At 45.8% G+C, this 24,680-nt stretch overlaps 1 protein-coding gene across 2 annotated transcripts in view; it reads right to left on the reverse strand.

The window, feature by feature from the left end:
* The window catches only part of TMEM266 (transmembrane protein 266), a 65,947-nt gene that overhangs the window by 15,672 nt on the left and 25,595 nt on the right, over nucleotides 1-24,680 (reverse strand). For both annotated transcript variants that reach the window (XM_082252846.1, XM_082252845.1), the window contains one exon: nucleotides 21,572-21,752. In XM_082252846.1, the coding sequence (XP_082108972.1) occupies nucleotides 21,572-21,752 (181 nt within the window). The remainder of the gene's footprint in view (nucleotides 1-21,571; nucleotides 21,753-24,680) is intronic.

Raw genomic sequence — 24,680 nt, forward strand, 5'->3', positions numbered from 1 at the left:
AGAAAGTGGGGGTTTACCTTCATGCTTAGGAAGGCTTGTGTGAAGATTTGCAGGTGGACTGGAAGCCAAGCTTGGGGGGGGGGGGGGGGGGGGAGGAAGCCTTAACATGTGAGTGAACAAAAGGACATTTCGTTCATTGGGCTCTTGTTACCAGCAGCATAGTTGATATCAAGTTGATCCAAGAGACATCCCTCAAAGGCTATGCAGATTAAGCAGGTCCGGCACTCCAGTGCCCAACACGTATTATGACAGGAGACAGGAAACTTCCTGCAGACTGTCACTCGACCTATTCTACAATTAAGGGAGCGAAAGTGATAAATGGGATTTTTGACTTACCGTAAAATCCATTTCTCTGATGTTCATTGACAGACACAGCTCCTGATTGTTCTTAACCGTTGGGTTATACTACTCCGTACAGGAGTAGGACACTAGGCAGGAAAAAGCTGGACTACGACTATGGGCAGTCCCAGGGGGTGTACACCCACTTTCAGCTATAGGCACTCAGTTTTGTAACAGCGGTGTCAGAAGAAAGCCAACTCTACAGAGGGGTGGGTGCTGTGTCCGTCAATGAACATCAGAGAAATGGATTTTACAGCAAGTCAAAAATCCCATTTTCTCTTTTGTTTAATGACGGACACAGCTCCTGATTCCTCTTAACCACTGGGACATCCCAAAGCAGTGTTAAACATGAGGGGAGGGAAACCATCAGAAGAAAATTCTCAAGGCTAACCATAGCCAGCATGGAAACAGAGCTCAATCATAAACTGGAGCTCACCTGAAAAACAATACACCCTCAAAGAAGACCAGGTCCTCTAAACAGCAGCCAGCAAAACCTTGCGGCCAAAAGAAGCATCCACAGATGCCAACAAACCTTTACAAAAAACTTTGTAAAAAGTGTGCACCGACAACCAGGTGGCCGCCTTGCAAAACCTGCGTCACTGATGCTTGAAAACAGGAAGCATGCTAGTAGAGTGCGCCTAAACAGGGAAAGGAGGAACCTGACCCCTAATGCAATAGGTCTGAACCACCATCTGTCTGATCCATCTGGAAATGGTCACAGAATAAGCAGACAACCCTTTGTGAGGTCCGTCCGTGAGCGTAAATAGAGTCTGACTTCCTAACAGACTCTGTAGCTGCCAGGTACACTCTAAATGCCCGGACCACATCCAAGACATACAAGGCAGTTTTCTTCAGATGTTTAGGCCTGGTACACAGGGAAGGCAACACAATGTCTTCATCCAAATGAGTCAGTCAGAGACCACCTTAGGAAGAAATGATGGGCAAAGGCAAAGAACCACCTTTTCCTTGTGAAGCACCATAAGGTGAACGACAGGATAACGCCGTCAGTGCTGACACCCTACATGCAGAGATGATAGCCACCAAAGAAGGTCACCTTCTGGGGCAATGCAAGCAGGGAAACCACCTGAATATTTTCCAAGAGAAGCTTCAGAAGAACTGAAAACACCACATTAAGATTCCAGGGCTGCAACGGAGCCTGCGCTGAAGGAACCAAATGTCGGACACCCTGAAAAAGAATAGGTAAGCACCAGGGAGTGTGTGGCCAAAGGTAGTTGGAAAAAAAATCTCAAAACCTGATACCTGGCCCTCGATGGTACTCAAGGCCAATTTTTTTTCAACCCCCCGTTGAAGGAAGGTTAAGTTCGATCCTCCGAGAAGGAGCCAGGATGAACCCCAAGAGACTCCCACCACACAATGCAAGACTTCCACGTACAATGGTAGATCTTCCTAGAGGCAGACTTCCAAGCTTTTAACAGCGTAGGAATCACTAATTCAAAACAACGCTCCACACTTCAGCACCTGGCTTTCAACAGCCAAGTCCTTAAAGCCAGCGACTGTAAGGCAGGATGGAGGATTGGTCCTTGGGACAGCAGATCCTCCTTGAGAGGAAGTCCCCAAGGACCATCAGCGACCAGCCGTACCAGATCTGCATACCAAGAGCGGCGAGACCAGTCTGGAGCTACTAGAATGAAGGGATTTCTTTCTGTCTGAATCCTGCACAGGAGTTGTGGCAGAAGTTTGACAGGGCTGGAATGAATCAGTCAGCCCACCTTAGAATGCCGGCTACTTACCAAGCCACCAGGACACTTCTTGTGCCCTCTTGCTGATTGACATAGACAACTGCTGTGGCATTGTCCCAATGAATTTGTACCGGACATACCTGAAGACGATTGTCCAATGAGCCAGACAAAGTCTGATCGCTCGGAGTTCCATTACACTAATCGGCAGTCTGGGCTCTGCCAGAGTGCAGACCCCCTGAGCACGTCTATGCTGAGGACGCCTCTCATCCGTGGCGACAACTGTCCAGTACAGGAGGAGAAGAAGGATTTTCCCTTTCGAAGTGCCAGAGAGTGAAGCCACCACTCAAGACCATCGATCCTTGACCCATTTCACCAGAATCTCTTTAGCAGAGATCTTGCTTGGAACTGTGCAAACATACCGCCTCGAGGGTGGACATCATCAGGCTGAGCACGCGCATGCAAGCCCGGGAGGGATGACCGTCTGATGAACAACAGAAGCTGAATTGCCTCCTGCAATGTCTGGGGTTTTTCCCAAGGATGAAACACTGGCAGAGGCAGAGTCCAGAGTCAGACCCAGATAGGCCATTTTTTTGCGGACAGAATCAAAGCAGACTCCTGAATGTTCAGGATCCCACCAAACTCCCTCAGAGTTCACAGAGCAATATCCAGTAGTCCATCAGAGCAGTCAGAGACTCCGCTCGCAGAAGAAGATCGTCCAGGTACCCAAGTACCGCGATACCCCGCTGACTCAAAAAAAAATGCCAGCACCGGGGCCAACACTCCTGTGAAGACCTGAGGAGCAGAGACGAGACCAAAGTTCAGCACCACAAAATGATAATGCTCCTCGTCCACGACAAAACCGAGGAAGTGCTGGCGACCAGCACATATTAGAACGTGCAGGTAGGTGTCCTTGATGTCGAAAGAAGTGAGAAGAAATCCCCCTGATGTAGGGACGCCCCTACCATGCGAATGGACTCCATGCGGAACTTCTGTTCTCGCACAAAGCAGCTTAGTGCCTTTAGGTCCAGAATTGGACGTACTTTGCCTTCCTTCCTGGGGACTGTAAAGAGGTTTGAGTTAAAAAAAAAAAAAAAAAAAAAAACCCCTTGAAAATGTTCTGAAGTAAGAACCGGATCACCCCTTGAAATAAGTCTTGCACTGCCCCAAAGAGACAGTGCCACATCCAAAGAGGCATCGCAGACAAACTGTAACCCCTGGACCAAACGGTCTGCCAGCTCCGCCAAGACAGGGGACAACTTTTCTACCTCCAGGTCCAGGCGTAAAATCTTGGCCCACTCGGTCAGAGTTCACGACACCAGGGCAATAGTAATTACTGGCCTAATTGCCGAACCAGCCACAACGTGCATATGACGGGCCAGAGCATCTGCCCTCCTATTAGCTGGACCTGTAAAAGGTCAGGGACTCCTCAACCTGGATGAAGGTAACTCAATTTGACCTGGAAACCGCAGAGTCCACTACAGATGGGACCGTCCAGCTTTTTACACAGTAAATACTCATAAGGCTACCGCAAGCAAAAGACGCCTAGCAACCACTGCGTTTTGGACAATCCCACTGTTTGTGACAATGTTGTCAAGGTAAGTGGAAAGAGGCACAACCTCGCCACATTGGAGGGCCTGTGGGTGCCAAAAGGAACCGGTGCCTCAGACGCAGCATCAGCTGCAACCTCCATTTTTAAAGTTTCATGCACTGACACAAACATTGCATTCACCAGCGCCTATTTAGACGTGGCTAGAGGAGCAGAGGAATCATCCTCCCTATCTGAGCACTCAGGGTGCATAGACGCAGACCCAGTAGTGTCACAATATACTGAGCTCACCCCCAAAAACATAACAATAAGGGGAGTTTGCCGACCGCGATTCCGCAAAGGAGATGCTGGTCAAGGGTCCACAAATGGACCACCTATTAGGCAAAAAACAAGGAGGGTGTCGCCCTCCGAGCCCTTCACAGAGGACATAGCCCCCTTAACTCGCAGGTCAGCTGCCGTCCAATAGGGCTATGTCACGGCCAACCTAGCGCAGAGCTGCGGTCTGCACGTGTTTGCTGGCCAGACTGGGGGGACCCTAAGGATCTAGATTATCCAGTTCATCGCCCAGCCCACCCCATGGTTACAGTTCTCACAGAAACAAAATAAGAAAAGGAGGAAAAAAAATTCCATTTACAATGAAAAAATTGCCAAGACCAGAGATCCCAGCAAGGAACTAGGTCCTTAATCCTGACTAGGCAGAAAAAACAAAGTGCCTATAGCTGAGACTGGGTGCATACCCCCCTGGGACTGCCCATGGGTGTAGTCAAGCTTTTTCCTGCCTAGTGTCCCATTCCTGTAATGGCCAATATAACCCAATGAAGAATCAGGAGCTTTGTCAGTCAATGAACGAAAAAGAAATCACTTTTAAAGGATTTTGATCAGTGAGCCATAGTTTGACAAAGTAAAGTTAAATGGTCAGTCAGGATAGAGGGCGAGAACAGAGCTCTAGACTTTTTTCTTCTATTGCAATATAGCCCACTATTGTGCATAATTCTTCCCAAACAAATACAAGGCCGATAGGCGCTTGGGGAGGGACAAACAGCTTGCTTCCTCAGAGGCAAGATCATCAGTTAAAGACTGACAGGTTGCTCAGAAGCCTTTAAGGCTGCGTATGAATCAGAAGCACATTTTTGGCTTCTGCAGCAAGAGATTTGTGTCACAAAGTCTTGCATGCACCGTAGCTAAAAGTCCCAGCTGAGAGTGCAACAGCCACACCTGACAGAACTAAAAAGGGAATCCAATGACAGAAGGGACTCTAGCAGCAGAGGGCAATGTAATTTTTGGTTGCAGATGCACCATCAGTAGGCACCCTGCAATCAGCCTTAAACCTGTTAATAGAGCGAGAGCTGGAGGCACCTAGTACAGAGGCTATCCCTCAGTTTTTTTTTAATCAGACATGCTGTGGCCGTAAAACATTGTAAGGCTCAGGTTATAAGAAAAGGCAACAGGTACTTTTGAAACCCAGGCAGCCAATATCAGATGAGGTTTAGATGGCCAGAAGTGACCAAAGTCATTGTAGGCGGGCAGCAAGAACTGCTCTTGCAAGCAGGAGCAGCTGCAGGGAGATGGCCCTTTAACATTGTGTGATGGGAAAAAAACAAACACAGAATACGCATGAAATCAGTGCTTAACCCCCACCGAAAGCTGCAATCTAGGATACAAGGCTCCAGCAATGTCCACTGAGAAATACAGCTGCATGATAATCATGCAACCTAGTTTATATTGCTGCCTACAGGACAAATGGACACTAGGCACATAGAAATCTGAAGGCCAGCTCTTCAGTCTCAGAAGCCAATTGGGGGCTCTGACAATGAATAGAATGCCCTTGGTTCTAATCCTTCAAACAGTAGCGGAACTATCAGGGTCGCAGCGGTCGCGCTTGCAACCGGGCCCTGGAGTTCCGCCACCAGGGGGGGGCCCGCCAGCTTCCGTTCTCTTACCGCGGCGTGAGGGGGCCCGTCTGTCCGCCTAACTGTTCTGGGGGCTAGTGGTTACTAGTATTGTAACTGGCTCCCTCCCCGGTCGTTGTGCTGCACTGCGTGGGGAGGGAGGGGGAGGTGTCTACAGCGGCCGGGCGGTTGCTAAGAGGAGGCTGCCTGGCTGTGATAAGTCTTCTAAAAAGCAGTCTGTGTCTGCCTGCACCGCCCTCAGCCCTGCCGATCCTCCAATAAGCAGAGGAGGCTGATGCAGTAAGGCAGGGGTGGACGCCGGTGATAAGCAGTCATACGTACCTGGGACCGCCTCCCAGCTCCGCCCCCCGACTCCGGCTCCCGCTTCTTAACTGACTTATGGCTGTTCCTAGCACTGGGCAAGGTAGGAGAAATTCTCCCTGTCCCGAGGCCCCACACTGCCCAGGGAGTTCCAGGTGTCATACTATCACTCTTCTCCCCCCGGCCCCATACTGCCCCTCTCCCATCGTGCTGCAGTGCTCCCCCCATACTGCCCCCACCTGACACACTGTACCCCCATACTGCCCCCACCTGGCACACTGTCCCCCTATACTGCCCTCCACCTGGCACACTTTCCCCCCATACTGCCCCCACCTGGCACACTGTCCCCCTATACTGCCCTCCACCTGGCACACTGTCCCCCCATACTGCCCTCCACCTGGCACACTGTCCCCCCATACTGCCCCCCCCTGACACACTGTCCCCCTATATTGCCCTCCACCTGGCACACTGTCCCCCCATACTGCCCCCACCTGGCACACTGTCCCCCTATACTGCCCTCCACCTGGCACACTGTCCCCCCATACTGCCCTCCACCTGGCACACTGTCCCCCCATACTGCCCCCACCTGGCACACTGTCCCCCTATACTGCCCTCCACCTGGCACACTGTCCCCCTATACTGCCCTCCACCTGGCACACTGTCCCCCTATACTGCCCTCCACCTGGCACACTGTCCCCCCCATACTGCCCCCACCTGACACACTGTCCCCCTATATTGCCCTCCACCTGGCACACTGTCCCCCTATACTGCCCCCACCTGGCACACTGTCCCCCTATACTGCCCCCTCCTGGCACACTGTCCCCCTATACTGCCCTCCACTGCTCCCCTCCCATCATGCTGCCCCCCCATACTGGCACACTGTTCCCCTATACTTCCCTCCACTGCCTCCCTCCCACCATGCTGTCCCCCTCCCATCATGCTGCCCCCCTGGCACACTCTCCCCCTCCTTCATGCTGTCCCCCCATACTGCCCTCCATTGCCCCCCTCCTTCATGCTGTCCCCCTATACTGCCCCTTCCTGTCACACTGCCCCCCCCATACTGCCCTCCACTGCCCCCCCTCCCATCACACTACCTCCCTCCTGTCACACTGCCCCCTTCCCATCACATTGCTTCTCTCCGGGCACACTGCCCCACCCTCCAGCCGCATTGGCCCCTCCCAACACACTGACCCCCTAAAATCACACTGCCCCTCATACTGTCCTCCACGCTCCCCCCTCCCCATCACACCGCCCCCCCCCCCTTCTGAAGGTGTCCCCTGTGCTCCCTCACCCAGATTGAGGCACCCTAATACAGAAGGTGTACAGTAACTGTGTGTGGCAAGTTTAGTGGGAGGATGATGGTGGAGAACGAGGAGCTCAAAATCCCCAGCTCCCCCACAGCACTAACGGCATCCCCTCTCCCCCTGATATCTCAGTAAAGCTCCAGCCATGGCATAATCATCAATATGAGAAAACCTCAGATAGCAGAAACCATAAAAACAACTGTGACAGTTTATTTTTAAGTATTCCCCATGTACCATGTAAGGAATAATACATCTTGAGCAGAGAACCCCTTAAGTTTTCCTTGAATTGGGTGGCTGAGAATAGCAAGAAATCATTACAGTTACTGTGAGTCAGGAATTTCATGTTGGTAAAAAGCATCATCTACTATGCCTGTGGTTTATCAGATTTAAGTGCTTGGATGTTTCAAGAGCTGGGTACTGGTAACAGAGTGTTACCCTCTGTGCTTGTGGTTTATCAGCTGTAAATGCTGCTGTGTTTCAGGAATGTTCTCGCTTCCCAGCGAGCCATATATCCCACACTCCTCTGGGAGCCACCGATGGCTCTCTACAGCACTCTGCGGTTTACAGGTGAAACAAACAGATGTTTTCCGTTCAACATTTTCTCCACTTTATATGACCCAAACCGCCGACTAACTTCTCTGCATCCTGAAGACAATCAAAGTTGACAATGAGACGGAACAAGTCTGCTCTCCTGGTCTGGACTGGGTTTTAAAAGCTTTTTTGGCCGTGTTGAGGCTGAATTGCCTGCAGTCAGGGGAGGGCTGCGAGCTAATGTGAGAGTTTAGAATGAGCATGAGTGTAGCTGTGGGCTGTTAGACACTAAGAAGCATGCACAGCTATCCGCTGTTCAATCTTTTCATTGTTTTCATCTATAATTCACACTCCTTGACACTCGACCTCACAAAGCTATGTACAGTCCACCCCATTCATCACACCAAAAGCGTATTATCTTTTCAGGTTATCATTTTATGTAAATGTGTGAGTTATTTTAAAAGAAGGAAGGCAACAAAAAATTATGAAATAAAAAATACATATCACAGCGATTTTGATATTACATTGCCAAAATGGTTCCACAAATAACCTTTTTTTATCACTGATCACTAAAACCGATCTAAATTTGCAAGATAAACAAAACAACAACAAAAAAAAAAAAGAAGAAGGAGACCCACCTCCTGAGGCTCAGTTTACACTAGTGCGGGCTATGTGGCCCGCATTTAAATGGGCTTCTGTTCTGCGTAAACTGCAGAAAAACGGATCATGCTCCTTTTCTAACCACTTGAAGGCCAGGTCTTTTCTGGCACCTTTTGATTAAAAGTTTAAATCCATATTTTTTCTAGAAAAATTTACTTATAACCCCCAATTAATATATTTTATTATTTTTTTTAGCAGAGACCCTAGGGAATAAAATGGCGATTGTTGAAATTTTTTGTGGCACATGGTATTTGCGCAGCGGTTTTTAAACACAATTTCTCTTTGGTTTTATGACGGACACAGTTTCTCCATTATTCAGAACCTTGGGGTTATACTGCCCCCTACAGGAGTAGGACACTAGGTAGAAAAAAAAAAAAAAAAGACTTGGCTATGCCTTTGGGCAGTCCTAGGTGGTACTCTCCTCTTCTCTAGGTCTTCAGTTTTTTCTGCCTAGTCAGGAGTAAAAAAAATCTAGAACAAAGTGGACTTTAGCAGAGTCCTGCTATACCTCACCACTGGGACGTAGATTGATGTAGTTAACCAGATTTCTACCTGGAAAGGCAGATTTTGCTGTTATTCATATCAATATCGACTCTCCTCTGTATATGGCTATGTTTATAGCATATATGGCCAAATTTCTTATTTAAGGCTGGCCATACATGTCCAACTTTTGTTGTACAATTTTCTGTCAGATCTACCACAAACCACATAATGTGAGGTCAAAGCTAAACAACACATTCACTTGTATCCAATTAGGCAGGCCTTCGTATTACATAATTTCAAGAAAATCTGACAGAAAACTGAAAGAAAATTGTATCATGTATGGCCAGCCTAACCCTATATTGGCCAACCTTTGGCGTTTATACCTGTCTGTCTATTTAGCTTGGCTTCACATACATCTCCCTAATGATGGGTCTTGTCAGGTGTTCTACATTTACTAGATTGGTTCTTTGAACCGAAATTGGTCCCTTCTCCATTACTGTGTTCACATATCTAAAGGAATTAATTAGGGAATGTGTTTCCCCTGTTTGATAACTTATTATTGACACCTTTGAGGAATGGTTAGAAGAGCTCCTGAAAAAGCGTTCGATCGCAAAACATGTAGAGCTTGGACTCTGGTCCGTACAGTTGGTTATCCAAACCTGTAGTGTCTATTGTGGGATGCTATCCCCACCCATTGGGTTGGACACTTACAGTTTTGGTCTAGGTAATTGCATTATCCTACAATTGATTCTAATATTGTTGTTATGTACTTTTGTATACATTGTAAATTCTGGTATATTCATTAATAAAAATGTTGTAAAAAATGATTTATCTGTGCCTGTAAAGTCCACTTTGTTTTAGATTTTCTATAATTTCAGTTTCTGGGATGTGGCACATAGATTTTTATATATACACTCCTGGTACCACCTCATGGTAGCGTACATCCTCAAATTTCCTTTCATAGTCAGGAGTAAGGACCTTGTTCCCTGCCGGGATCTTTTGTCTTGGCACATTTCTTTTTCAATGGCATTTTTTCCCCGCTTTTTTTCCTGAGGGATCTACAATCATCTGCCGGGCTGGGTAATCTAGATCCTGTGGTCCCCCCAGTCTGGCCAGTGAGCACACGCTGACCTTTAGCTACATGCTAGGGTCGGCCACCAGGTGCCGATAGTCAGCCCCCCACTTCGGTGGTGACCAAGTTCTGTCTTGGGAGGGTTACCTGCACATTTTTGCTGGATCAGCAAATACAGGGCCCCCTCCTCTCCTTCCCTGGATGTGGGGCGCAGGTACTCCCTGGGGTGCTCAGCCCCTTTGGGGTTCTTTGGGCTCCCTGCTGCAGCTGTGGGGCCTGGGAAACCGGTGGCCTGGCATCTGCGGGTCCGCGCTCCACTCGGTCAGACCATGCAGAAATTTAGGCTGCGGCCTTCTGACCGGGCGCTGTGTGGGGCGGCCGCAGTGAGGGCGGCTGAAGCCGCCACTCTCCGTTTCGGCATCCACCCTCCCCTCCGCTACCTCTGGTGATCCCAGTCCCCCCTCAGGCCCGCACACATGCAGCTGGGCATTCGGGAGGGGCGGCGCTGTGGGAGCGGTTCAGTTTGCCGGCAGCTATTGCCGCCATTCTGTGGGGCACGTGCCCTTTCATAGGATACAGGACCGACGGGGTATCCTGCCTGAGGGACTACCCGCATCAGGGTGGGTGGCCCCCTTAAGGGGGCTATTTTTTTGTGGCCTCCATGGAGGGGCTTCAGAGGATGACCCCCTTTTGCGGAGTCCAGTCTAGGGTCCCTTTGTGGGCCCTTGGTCGGCACCCCCTGTACAGGGGGGCACCCTCTGATTTTTTTTTAGGTTTTCCAGGTGAGCTGGTGCTTGGGCATTAAATAAGTAAATAGTGCCCTCCCCTGCCTCATCTGTGTCATCAGATTCTAGATCTGGCTCTTTTGCCGTGGACGTGGCCCACCCTGCAGGGTTTGTAGCCACGCTCCCTGTTCTATCAGATCGGGAGGAGGATTCCTTCACTCCTGTGGCTGCGCACGGGAAGGGGCTGGTTGCCGCACCAATTGCATCTGTGCTGGAATCTTTGAAGGTAGAGGATGCAGCTGAAGCTGCTGCGGAGGTGGCCTTCCCCTTTGCCACTCACAAGCAGTCTCGCACGGCAAGGTGTTCCTTTATCCCTCCTGTTTTGACAGGTTTGTCTATAAAGATTGGGAGCATCCAAAACTGCCTTTTGTGGTTTCCTAAACGCTTTCCTGTGAGTTACCCCTTTGAAGAGTCACCTCTCCAGAGGTGGACTGTCCCACCAGTGGTGAACCCCCCCTCTCTCCATGTTAAACAAGGCAACCATGATTCTGGTAGAGGAATCTCAGTTTTTTAAAGATCCGGCTAATAGGAAGGTGGAGTCTGTGGTCTCTATTGCTGGTCGGTACTGTGGCCATTCCTGGGCATTGCCCTGGTGTTGCAAGCACTAACTGATTGGGCTAAACTTTTGGGACGTGATATAGAGGGTGAGCAGGTTCCCCCTGCCCTTGCTGAGCTACCAGTTGGTCCTGGGACTGCAGTTTGTCTGCGATGCCTTTTTGGGCTCTCCTGATTTCTAAGCTATCTTTTTCAGCAGTGGTGCTTAGGTGGGTATTGTGGCTTAAGTGTTGATCTGAGGACCAGACTTAAAAAAAACCTCTGTCCAATTTACCCTATAAAGATGATTGTCTGTTGGGGCTACCCTGAATGACATAATTAAGAATACCTTTCTTCCACAGTCTGGGAAAGGGGAAAGAACCTCATCGCAGACATGGTCCCCGTCTTTCTCGGCTCACAAGAAGTTTTTTGTCCTTCAGGGTCCACTGAAATGGGTTTAAAACATTTTGAATCCTCCTTGGGAGGTTCTAAGCAGCCCTGGTCTGGCAAGCCGAGAGCAGGATTCTCTAGACCCACAGACAAGGCTCCTTCAGCATGAAGGTGCACCCTCACCCATGCCTGAGATGGGGGGGGGGGGGGTGTCTTTGCTGGTTTCCAGGCCCGTGGTAAACCACAAATGGGTTCACAAAGTGATACTGTCTGGTTACAAGATAAAGTTTTGCTCTTGCCCTCTGGAAAGGTTCTTTACTTCCAAAGTAAGTCTGTCTCCGTACCACTTGCAAGCTCTCTTTGGGGCGGGGCAAGACCTGTTGCTTCAGTGTGTGATTGTCCCAGTATAAAAAGATTTCAGGGTTTTTATTCAAAACCAAGGTACGTCCCAATTCTGGACCTCAAAGCCCTGAACTGCTTTGTGCGAGTACAGAAATTCAGAATGGAGTCCATTCGCACATTGGGACATCCGTACACCTTGTTTCTATCAACATCAATGATGCTTACCTCCACTTTCCAATATGTGCCCAACACCATCGTTTTCTCCATTTTGCTGTGGGAGAGGAGCACTACCAGTTTGTGGAATTACTCATTGGTCTCGCCTCCGCTCCTCAGGTCTTCACAAAAGTGTGGGCCCCCGGTTCTGGCGTTGCTACGGCAGTGGGGGTTTGCGGTGCTGGGTTGTCTGGACGACCTCCTCTGTGAGCAGAGTCCTCTGCTACCCTGCTGGATGATGTGGAGTTCCCTATACAGACCCTGACAGAGCTCGAGTGGCTTCTAAAATACCAAGAGTCTGCTCTGATTCCATCCAGGAAATTGGATTATCTGGGTCTGACTCTGGTTTCATCCTTCCTCTAAGCAAGCTTCAGAAGTTGCATGCTAGGAATGAACTACTGCTGTCTAGCTGGTGGTCCTCCCCCGGACTTGCATGCGGGTGCTGGGCCTGATGGGATCTACCTTCAAGGCGGTTCCATTTGTACAGTTCCATATGAGGTCCCTTCCCAGGAGTCTCTGGTCTGGTGGCTTCGCTTTCCAGCTCTTCGGCAGGGCGAATCCATCTCCCCTTGTATTGGACAGTGTTCACTACGGATGCCAGTCTGTCCGGGTGGGGAGGCGTCCTGGGACTGAGCTCCACTCAGGGTTGTTGGATGCTGAAAGAGTCCAGACTGCCAATCAATGTCTTGGAACTTCGGGGGAGTATAGCACCTAGGCCTTCCCATAGGCATAGCCAAGTCTTTTTTCTGCCTAGTGTCCTACTCCTGTAGAGAGCAATATAACCTTGTGGTTCTGAATGTCAAAAATCCAATTTTTTTAGGTATAATATGAAAGATGTTACGCCGAGTAAATAGATATCTAGCATGTCAGGCTTTAAAGTTGCACATGCTATTGGAATGGTGACAAACTTACTTAAAAATCTCCATGGGTGACGGTTTAAACACCTTTACAAGTTACCCATTTAGAGTTACAGAGGAGGTCTAGCGCCAGACTCTATGCTCTCACTCCAACGTTCGCTGCGATACCCCGCGTGTGGTGGAACACCGTTTACATATACGTGTACGACTTGCATATGGATTTGTTTCTGCACGTGAGCACGGAGGGATGGGGGTGCTTTACATTTTTTTTTTTATTTATTTTATTTTTACACTGTGCCTTTTTTTTTTCCTATTACATCCTTAGAAATAAGGAGGACAGGTCCTCCTTATGAAGAGATATGTGGTCAAAAAGACCCCAAATCTCTTCTTTGCCTTTAAAAGCAAAGGAAAAAAAAAAAAAACTTTGTTTTTTATCTTTTGCTTTAGCCAACTTAAACCCAGCTCCAGAAGGTATTACCCCCTTAATGACCTGGCCATTTTTTGCGATACAGCACTGCGTTGCTTTAACAGGCAATTGCGTGCTGCGCTGTACCCATAAAATGTATTTTTTGCCCCACAAATAGAGCTTTCTTTTGGTGGTATTTGGTATTTGAAAAAAAAAAAAAAAAAACAACACACCACAATTTGAAAAAAAAAAAAACAAAGAAACAAACAATATTTTTTACTTTCTGCTACAAAACATTCCCAATAAAAAAAATGTTTTAAAAATCAAATTTTTTCATCAAATTTAGGCCAATATGTATTCCGTTACATATTTTTGGTAAAAAAAAGATCCTAATAAGTGTATATTGATTGGTTTGCGCAAAAGTTATAGCATCTACAAACTATTGGGATACATTTATGGACTTTTTTTATTTTTTTACAAGTAATGGTGGCAAACAGCGATTTTTTCCGTAAAAAAACCCTGATTCCCGCAAAAGGAACGCACAGTGCGGGCTAGTGTGAACCTAGCCTAAGCCCTGTTTCCTATTTCTCACCATGGCCATTCTGCTGGCATGATCAGTGAGACCCAAGCTGTCATTTTCCCAGTCCATCCTGTTCGGTGTCTCAATAGCCACTGCAGCACTAGCAATAGTCACTAGTGTGATTGTAGCAGCCAGACCCCCCACACAATTTGCATTTCTACTTCATCAGTAGTAAGAGGTTAGTGCAATTTATTTATTACAGGTACTTGTATAGTGTGGTCAATTTATGCATGGTTTTACATATACAGTATATTACACATTCCCATCAGTCTCTGCCCTTAAGGAGCTTACAATCTAAGGTCCTAACTTACATTCATACATACACACACTAGGACTAATTTAGACATGAGGCAATTAATCTAACAGCATGAATTTACAATGGCAATTGCCCACCTGCAGCAAACACTATTATGGGATCTCTCTCTTCCTGATGGGACATTTATTTATTGGGGGTCCCAACATTTGGCCCTAGAAAGATGGTCATGAGGCTGGAATCTGCATAGGAGCCATTAAAAATGGTGAATAAAGACGTGAAGTTGTAATGACATAGCAACATAAAGAGGAACCATGGGTAAGACATGAGTTCCATCAGTTAAACAGATAATAAATCAGTACTACAAATGGCCCAACAAGCAAGCTATAAGATAAATGGGGGGGGGGGGGGTGATGGTCAGGTGATGGTCAGAGACATACTAAGGTTCACTGCTGGATATTTTATACATTTATTTTATTTTAAATCCACCTGGCACCACTGTAATGGTTTTTTGTTATACTCTTATACCCTTTTAAAGGACCAACTTCAGAAAAACTAGAACTCCTTTGCAGTTGTTCTGCTCCCACATTTGATTCAGAGCTGTGCCGGGTTGCAGGTCTTCTCTTTCCCCTTCCTCTACTCACAGGCTTCACTAAGAAAAGTGCGAGCCAAAGGTTCCTGCTGCGGTCTAGCAAATCTTGAGAGGAGAGAGGGGGGAATATGGCTGAGCAGTGCTGTGTGTCAATGGACGCAAACAGCCTGGCTCAGGAGCACCCCCACATGAGTGCTAACACAACAGCTGGCTTGCTGAGGGTGCACTTGTAGGCAGAAGCAGACAGGGGACCACTAAAGAGGTAAGGAACCGCTCTTTGCAACATCACTGCATAGAGCAGGTCAGTGTAAACATCTTTAAATATTTTAATTAAAATTAGCGAGACAAGCCTGTAGAACCACTTTACCTGCTAGTTTACATTGTTTTTCGGACGATAAAAGCATTTCACTTTCCTGATCCTCTGCTTCCCCAGCAGACTCTGTTCCCTCATACTTCAGCAGTGGACCATTTCTTGGCATCATCACATCCGTTGCAGGGCTATGGACTATGCATTGGTCCTAACAAAACATCAAAAAAACTTAGGCTGCCAAAGCGCAGGGGTGAAGAGGTATGGTAGCACAGAGAAACCCCCAGGAGCAGAGGATCAGGCAAGTAAAATCAACGTTCCCAAAACCCTTAGACCTAAAAAGCCCTCAACCCTTGCAATGTAAACAGATCTCCACTGCAAGGGAGAAGTGTTCCTGGAGTTCAGCAGGAAAATGAATAAAGATAGGCAGACCAAGAATTTTGTGCAACACTTAATTGTTAAAGTAGGCAGCGCTGACATACAGTACATGTCCTACTGACTTGTGTTCCACCCTGTCTTTAAGCACATATGTACTAAGTTATAGTCCCCCATGGATGACAATGTGAAACTTCAGACAGTTTATATTTTTAATCCAGGCCAGCATTATACAAAAACACAATAACCGCTTTTACTGTAATTCTCCTTTATTATAGAGCCGTTCCCCCTCAGTAACACCTTTTTACCACTAGATGTCCTTAGTCTTCCCAATGGACAAAAAATAAATAAAAAATTGCTAGCAGAAAAGCTTTTAGTGAAAGGTTCTGCATGTCTCTTCTGCCATAAAAACTTCTGTCTAAGCTGCTAGGAATTTTCACTGAGACATGCTTGATCACATTCTCACATGATGGTACATTCTTGGCGTGCCTTGGATGGCAAGGTGAATTTTACTCCTATTGACATGCACAAGAGCAAAGTCATCCTATCCTGCCAGTAATGATGGCTAATGTCAGCAGCAGTGACAGAGTGACAAGGGAGATCTGATTGTATTTGGAATAAACAAAATAGCTACAAGCACAAAAAAATAGATTACAAAATTATTTTCTTGGGGTCCATATCTTTGCACACAGGAATTCAGACACTGTTGGGTTATACTGAGAGCTACAGTAGGATTGGACACTGGCAAGAAAAATAAAAAATAATAATTGTAGGTCAGTCCCAGAATAACCCCTCTACCCAGCAAGGCTCAGCTTGTAGCAGGCAGTACCAAGACCATGAACATAAACACTAGGGGTAAGACCGATGTCCCTCAATGGTCTTCAAGAAAAGGTGTTTAGAAGTGCAAAAAAATAGATTTTGGTCTTTCCGTAAAATCCTTTTCTCTGATGTTCATTGACGGACACAGCGACATATCTTCATTAGTCAAATGGGTTATGCTGCGCTTCCTAGGAGTAGGACACTAGGCAGAAAAGGGTTAACGAAGTTAACTGTACTTTAACTACACCCATGAGGCAGTCCCAGGTGTTATACTCCCACTTCCTGCTCTAGGATTCAGTTTAGTAACAAGCAGTCAGAAGACTACATAACCCAACTCCACAGAGGGTTGGGTGCTGTGTCCATCAATGAACATCAGAGAAAAGGATTTTATGGTAAGACAAACATCCAGTTCTCCCTTTCGTTCATTGATGGACACAGCGACATATCTTCATTAGTCGAATGGGACGTCCCAAAGCAGTATCAGCATGAGGGGTGGGAAACAAACACAGCAAGAAACAATTCCCAACAGGGCTTAACATAGCCAACCAGGTAACCCAGGAGCTCAACCAGGAACAACTGGAGCTCATTTTACAAAAAAGTATACCCTCAAGGAGGACTAATCCTTTCCAACAGCAGCCTGCAAACCCGCAGATGCCAACACAGCCACCTTATAAAATTTTTTTGAAAATGCGTGCGGACAACCAGGTGGCCACCTTGCAAACCTGCACCACTGAAGCCTAATGACGAAAGTCCCAAGAGGCACTAAGCACCCATATAAAATGCGCCATAACAGGGAAGGAGGATCCTAACCCTTAGTGGAATAGGCCTGCACCACCGTCTGCCTATACATCTGGGGGTAGCTCTTGGGACAATACATGTACGGAGGGTAGGAGGAGCCGTGACGTCACCTGCTGTTTTACGGAAGGAAGGAAGGAATCAGCTGTTCCAGCTGCTTTGTCTGGCCGGTTGTGTGTTTCATCCAGCACTGGGATCAGTGCTTTTAAAAGTAAGAGGCGCTACATTTTTTATCTAATAAACTTGTCTTAACCACTTAAGCCCCGGAGGATTTGGCTGCTAAACGACCAGGGGGTATTTTGCGATTCGGCACTGCGTGACTTTAACGGACAATTGCGCGGTCGTGCGACGCTGTACCTAAACGAATTTGGCGTCCTTTTTTTCCCACAAACAGAGCTTTCTTTTGGCGGTATTTGATCACCTGTGCGATTTTTTTGATCACGCGCTATAAACAAAAAAAGAGCGTCAATTTTGCAAAAATAGCAATATTTTTCCCTTTTTTTTTTTATATGAAATTCCCCCCCAAAAAAATGTAAAAATCAAAATTTTTTAACATTTTCGGCCAATTTGTTTTATGCTACCTATGTTTGGTAAAAAAAAAAAAAAAAAAAAAAATCGCAAAAAGCGTATTTTGATTGGTTTGCGCAAAAGTTATTGCGTTTACTAACTAAGGGAAAGATTTTTGTCATTTTTGTTGTTTTTTTTTTTTTAGCGCGTAATGGCGGCGATCTGCAATTTTTTTTGCGGTACTGCGACATTGCGGCGGACAGATCGGACCCTTGACTGACATTTTTGGGGTTACCAGTGACATTTCTACAGTAATCAGTGCTATATAATATATATATATATATATATATATATATATATATGCACTGTTACTGTAAAAATACACTGGTAGTGAAGGGGTTAACTTTATTTGAGAGGGAGGGGCTGTGTGTGTCCCTAGGGGCGTGATTCTAACTGTGATTGGCTGTGGCTTCAGCTGTATGCAGAGTGATCAACGGATCTACATAGTAGATCCATATGATCAGCTCTCATACAGAGGGGAGAATGACAGGCAGCTTGTTTACACAAGCTGCTTGACTTTCTCCCTCTCCCCCGCCGATCGCAGAGTGGCCGGCGGACACCGTGACCACGCGGGAGCGCGCCTCCGGCGGCGCGCGCTCGCTCCCTAGACCCTCACAAGCTAGTGACGTAGCCCTATGTCACTTTGCCTGTGAGGGGCTGACCGCCGACGTAGATAGTCGTGCGGCGGTCGGCAAGTGGTTAACATACTTCACTATGTGCCGCTTTTATTGATTTGATCTACATCTGAGGAGTGAATGTATAGCCTCCCTATATCTGGATCTGAAGGATTCACATAAGAGCCGCCCATCCATTATCATCTTTGGTTCCCCTTGTCCTGGTGGATATTTTCCAAGCATAACTTACCTGCTGTTAATTCAGGGGTCAATTATGTAAGGTGAGAGGCTTATTTGCATGGTGGTGGATTTTGACATGATTGTTTACACATCAAGTTTATGGACTTCTACTTTGGGTTATAGACTTAGTTCACCCCATCTGCACGGGCCCCTCCTGCATGGACTTGAGTAGATTTAACCCTGTCTATACCTGGGCATAGTCATTTCTATACAATTCGATTATTTTTAGCGTTGCACTATTTTGTATAATATACTACCTTCTCATTGCCTGGCTGAAGGAGGTCCAGCGCCATCTAGCTCTTTCCTCTCAGTCTTACTGTCCCCAGCTCGCTCCTTTCATTCATTGGATTTTAGTTCTTTCAATCATGGAGGCTCAGCATATGGGCTTTAACTCAGGCAATATGTATGCATATGTAGTCTGCTTAAAAACACCCACTTATCCAGATAGACCCCCCTTAATCAAGTTATTTACATATTTGCATAACTTCTACCAAGAGCCATGCAACTGCTTGCATCAATGCTTGGGGGCTTTTTTAGAGGAATACTGAGGTAGGATGTTTTTATGAAGCTACGAATAATTGCCTAGGCTATGAAGTGGTGTAAATGGGGCAAATAGGAGACCAGGCATTTTTCCTTGCCCATGCGGTGGGTCTGTGCTGGAATAGCAACCGAACGCAGTCCCATCACATCTGGTGTGAATCTACCCTCAATAGTCGAAGGGAGAAAAACGTTATTTAGGTCTGATTAGTGTAAGCTAAGAAAACAAAGATTAATTAGTGAGTAAATAGAAATTTTATTCTCAACTACCTCTCATGTGGTTTTAAAGGTAGTTTTACACTGCTGAGCAGCAGTTTGGCCGCAGCGTTGGTGCAGTGCAGTGTACCATGGTTTCCCATAGACTTCTATTGTTTTCCAAAAGTGCACCAAAGATGCAGCATACAGGACTTTTGGTGCATTTTCAGGATATGAGCCAAAAAACTGGGAACACAATAGAAGTCTATAGGAAACCGCAGTACATTGTGCTGCACCTGTACTGTAGCCAAACCACAGCACAGCAATGTGAAAGCGGCCTGACAGCATCTGCCAGTCGAAGCTCATCCCTTTGATCTGAAGATGAATGAAACAGAGTAGATACAAAAGTAACAATATTACTTTGTATCTCTCCGTTTCATCTCTGAACTGTTGATAAACACTGAGTTATTTGCTTCTGACACCAGCAACTGCTGGGAATGCTGTGTTTATACAGCAACTCATGGTTTCATTTTAAGAACTGAGTGGGAGGGAGGACACAACAGAAGGGCAGGATTGGGAGCACTACACACGTCTTGTACCTTGAAGACTGTTTGGGCATGTGTAGCATGTCCTGTGTCCTCAACCAGTAATAAGTAATGAGACTCAAAACAGGCTTCTTCAGGAAAAAACAGTGCAAGGAGCAAAGCACTAATTAAAACATGCAGTACCTATGACCACCAATCAGCATCCACCTTGCAAAGGTCTGGCCTCTTTAAAGTGAATTCTAATTGAATGCTACAGATAGTTGTACTTTAGTGGCTTGGCATGGTATGCTGTCACATAGGTTGGTTGTTGCTGTGGTAAGACGCTCAGTGTAGAATCAATTTTTGTACAGAAAGGTTTCAGTGGGTTAAGGAAATTGCATTTCACATACTTGATCTCAATCTGTATGCAGACTACATTATGAGAGAGGCCAGATTAAAAATAATGAACATGGGTTCAAAATACAAGGATTGTGAACACCCTCTGGTATAACAATGACACCAGAGTTATAGCAGAAAATGAGCAATATTTTACTGCACCCTTAGACAAAGTTTCCAAGGGTTCAGAACATGTTTTTTATTTTACTAAATGGATGTAAACGCTGGAACTTGAACAAGCAGGACATGGACAACATTGGTAGTTCCGAATAGTGGTGTTGGACGCATCTCTTACAAATACCATTTGGGCCTGACCTTTTACTTGAAGCCGAGAATATACAACCATGAACCCCCAGAATTGCAAAACAAAAAACACAACTACAGTCCTTGGAAAACCCATTACGTTGGAAAGGCTGAATGCAGAGGAAAATGTGGAAGGTCCAACAAGATGCTCTGGCCCAAAACCATCTGTGAATTAACCACTAAACCGAGATAGTTAATCTATATGGTCTGACTTTTTGACCGTTAATGATCACAGAGCAAAGTTAGTGATCAGCAAATAAGAAGTTATTGGTAATACGGTACAAATAACTCATGAACTGGCTACAAGTCTATCAGAAACAGAGGCACCTTTGGTTATCTTCATACTATTGTAGTAACAGAAAAAAGCCGCTCAGGTGAGGCAAGGCACTCTGGTGCAGGTTGGATCCGCCATCCAGTCGTCAAGTAATCAAAGAGAAAGTTTGACCGCACTCAGGAGTAGATGAAATGGAAGTGTTTTATTCCCCATAAAACTTGAATACATACAGTGCATACAGGCTAACCTGTCCCATGTCTGTGTGATGCACTGTATGTATTCAAGTTTTATGGGGAATAAAACACTTCCATTTCATCTACTCCTGAGTGCGGTCAAACTTTCTCTTTGATTACTTATCTTCATACTATGTCTGAATACGGAGAGGGGAATTTTTCACCCGCAGGTTGTATAAACCCCAGGGGCGTAACTACAGGGGTTGCAGGGGTTGCAATCGCTACCGGGCCCCATGCTCCAGGGGGCCCGGTAGCAAACCAGTGGGTGAACTTCCAGGATCGCAAAGGTCACACTTGCGACTGGACCCTGGCATTGCACCACTGTGGGGAGGCCCCAAGATTGCAGGAAGGGGGCCCACTGCAGAACTTGTAAAAGAATCCTGCTGTGGGACCGTAATAAAAGGCCATGCAACGAGTGTAAAGAGCCCCAGGATTAGTGGGAAGAGCCCTGGGCTTGAAGGTAAGGGCCCCGGCCAGGGGTCTGGGGGGCCCTTCATGGTTTCTTGCATTAGGGCCCTGAAGGTTCTAGTTACGCCTCTGATAAACCCGATACTTCTGTGGATATTGTACATCAATCAGTATGTTTTGTACTCACCATGTGCTAGTTCTGTGATGTTCTCTGTAGCCTCCTCATCAGAATCCCTGTTGTTTGCCATGACCTTGAACCTGTCACTTTTGTTTTGAAGGTCATGTGGAAGTTTTAAAGCTCGTTCTCTCTCTGCAACCAAATCCAGGTCTTGCTGAGCAAGATGTGCCCTCAGCTGCCTGATCTCAAACTGAAAAACAGGAGAGATGGTAAATATTGGCTCATTTAGAAACTAAAATCTTAAGATATTTTATTAGGAAAAGGTTGAATAGGAAGAGTATTGTATTATTAATTTTTTTATGCAATTCCAACGACCATACTTTCTGAGACCCAGAGTGGTAGAATGAATAAATAAACAGGCATACAGAATTAGGCAAAGGATTTCTCTAGCAATCTAGCAAAGTATAAAGATTTGACTGAATCACATTGTGTGCTAATGTCCTAAGGTGCTGGCTATCGGAAAAAAGAAAAAAAAAAAAAAAAAAAGAAAAAATTACTGCCATCTACTGTTCAAGAATTAAAATGATGGCATATGCATTTTGCCATCAATTGACTCAAAAGACAAAGCAGTATCATAGGCAGCTGCCTAATCGTGAGATCTTTTCGATTTCTGTGCATCCCACCATTAGTTTTAGCAATCTGTTCTGGACACGACACTGTCAGAAATTTAGCTTCATAAAACACAATATGAGCCAACAAGTTTGACTGCAAGCATGTTCTTTCCTCTCTATGGCCTGTTACTGCCAGTCTACCTGAAAATTTCAGTGCTTTATATTTTATATACCCTAACAGGGATTTTTACCTAATGCATAAAAAAAAAAAAAAAAGAAATATTGGTGGTATTTCTGCTGTACTGGAAAGTTTGGGTTGGGTTATCCAGTGGAGAGCACAGATTTATTTTGTATTATCAAGAAACACGTTCAATATCGTATGCAGGAGTAAACATTAGAAAAGTTCAGGATAGGTATAGAAATGTATTCAGGCTGTACAAAATTAGTTTGATTTCGATTTTTTAAACAAGGTTATACTGAGCAGAAGAGGAGAAAAATAGTGTAGTTTTGCAAAAGATTGGAAAGATGTAGGAATTTTCATAGTTTAAAAGAGAAAATAAAATATGGCATGGAAAAAAAACGCATCACCTCTCCCAGCCAAGTTATTCTGTGCATCTCCGTTGACCTGCAAGGCCATGGCCTTTGTGGTTGGCATGCCAAGGTAGGGATCTCTGCATTTATATAATGATTCCTTAGAAAACAGAGACACAATTATTGACACTCACTAAATGATTGCAAAAGCATGCCAGGCAGTAACTTGTGAAGCAAGCCAGGCATAGTGTGCTTGGAATCAAAACTAAAAACCTCTGCACAAAGTACAGCTGCAATTAAAAGGGAAGGTAGAAGTAACAGCTCCAATTAAAAGGGAAGGTAGCCTTGTCTGTTCAGCTACTGAACTGTCTTCCAATAATTTATAACAAAGTATTTATATTTCATACAGAAAGAATAAATTCTTCCAATTAATGAGAGAACCTGTGCAGCAGGAAAGATTATCGGTGAGAGCTAGAATAAAAGAAAAATTGCTTCATAGCTTGTGATCACTAAATTACTATAACTTTGTATGGGCTGGTTCATAACCACTTAAAACTTTTTTTTTTTCAGTACAGGAATAGGTTTTGTTTAGTTTTTGACATGCTAACTTTATTCAAGGCAACTTTTAAGAGAAATATTGAGGCTGCCTTTGTGGATTTACCTATCAAAATACTAGTTGTCTGGCTATTATAGCGATTCCTAGACTCAAATAATTTAAGTTTCTGACCCAGTACAAGGATGTAGCTTTGGAAAGTCTGCGTAAATTTAGAAGTCCTTATTTGCATACTTTTTTCTGTAGAGGTTGCATACCTCAGCAGAGGTTTCCTTTAAAGCTGACCACCAGGCAACAGATTAATACAAAGGTAAAACACATATCCTTTGGCAGGTCAAACCCCCCCCCCATATACTCAGGCTACTCCTGATTAGGCAATTGTGACAAAATGTGCAGAGCAAGGACAATGCTTCCCGACATCACACAACTAGTAAGGGAAGTCCTGTATAAGATTAAGTCTTTTACTCTGAGTGCTGTGTGCAGCACTGCATTTGTAAGTGATTTTACTTTATGGTTTTATCGGTTTTTAATAAAACTGTCTTACAATTGCGCTTACGGTAATTGGTCATCTCCCTTTTGGTTTGTTTTCATTGGGGTTATTTCTGTGGCGGTGGAACAGATCCCTGTCTCCACAAAAGAAACACCTGCATATTGGTTCACACTGCAAAGAATCTGGGATTGGACACTTCTCTTTATTGTTTTACTTCTAGGAGTGAAAAAAAATCTGGGGGAGTGGGCTGCACTGTATGATTTCCACCATATGAAGATTGCTTTTACACATGATATATATTTGCACTTATTTCATACTGAGGTTATTGTTTTCCTATTTGTTGCACTGATCATTTTTTTTTTTTTCACCACATACTGTCTTAGAAGGGAAGGTGATGTTTACCTCTGCTGCAATAAATTAAGAATTACAGGTCGTCTGTGACTGGACAGTGAAGCGAGAAGCAGCACACTACTGAACTCTTCTGCTAACAGCATGTTTTTGTTAGCATATGAGCACTACAGCACACCTGACTAGCGACTTCTCCCTTTCCAAACCTGAGCTGTAGAGCAGACTGCAAAAGCTTGATATCAAGTCAAATTCAGGTACTGACAATACTTGGACTTAACCACTTGCCGACCGCCGCACGCCGATCTACGTCGGCGGTCAGCCCCTCACAGGCAAAGTGACGTAGGGCTACGTCACTAGCTTGTGAGGGTCTAGGGAGCGAGCGCGCGCCGCCGGAGGCGCGCTCCCGCGTGGTCACGGACCCCCCCGCGCGTGTGACCGGCGGACCCGATGTCCGCCGGCCACTCTGCGATCGGCGGGGGAGAGGGAGAAAGTCAGGCAGCTTGTGTAACAAGCTGCCTGTCATTCTCCCCTCTGTATGAGAGCTGATCATATGGATCTACTATGTAGATCCGTTGATCACTCTGCATACAGCTGAAGCCACAGCCAATCACAGTAAGAATCACGCCCCTAGGGACACACACAGCC

This window comes from Pelophylax lessonae, assembly GCF_965119305.1.
Source record: "Pelophylax lessonae genome assembly, chromosome: 4".
Lineage (NCBI taxonomy): Eukaryota > Metazoa > Chordata > Amphibia > Anura > Ranidae > Pelophylax > Pelophylax lessonae.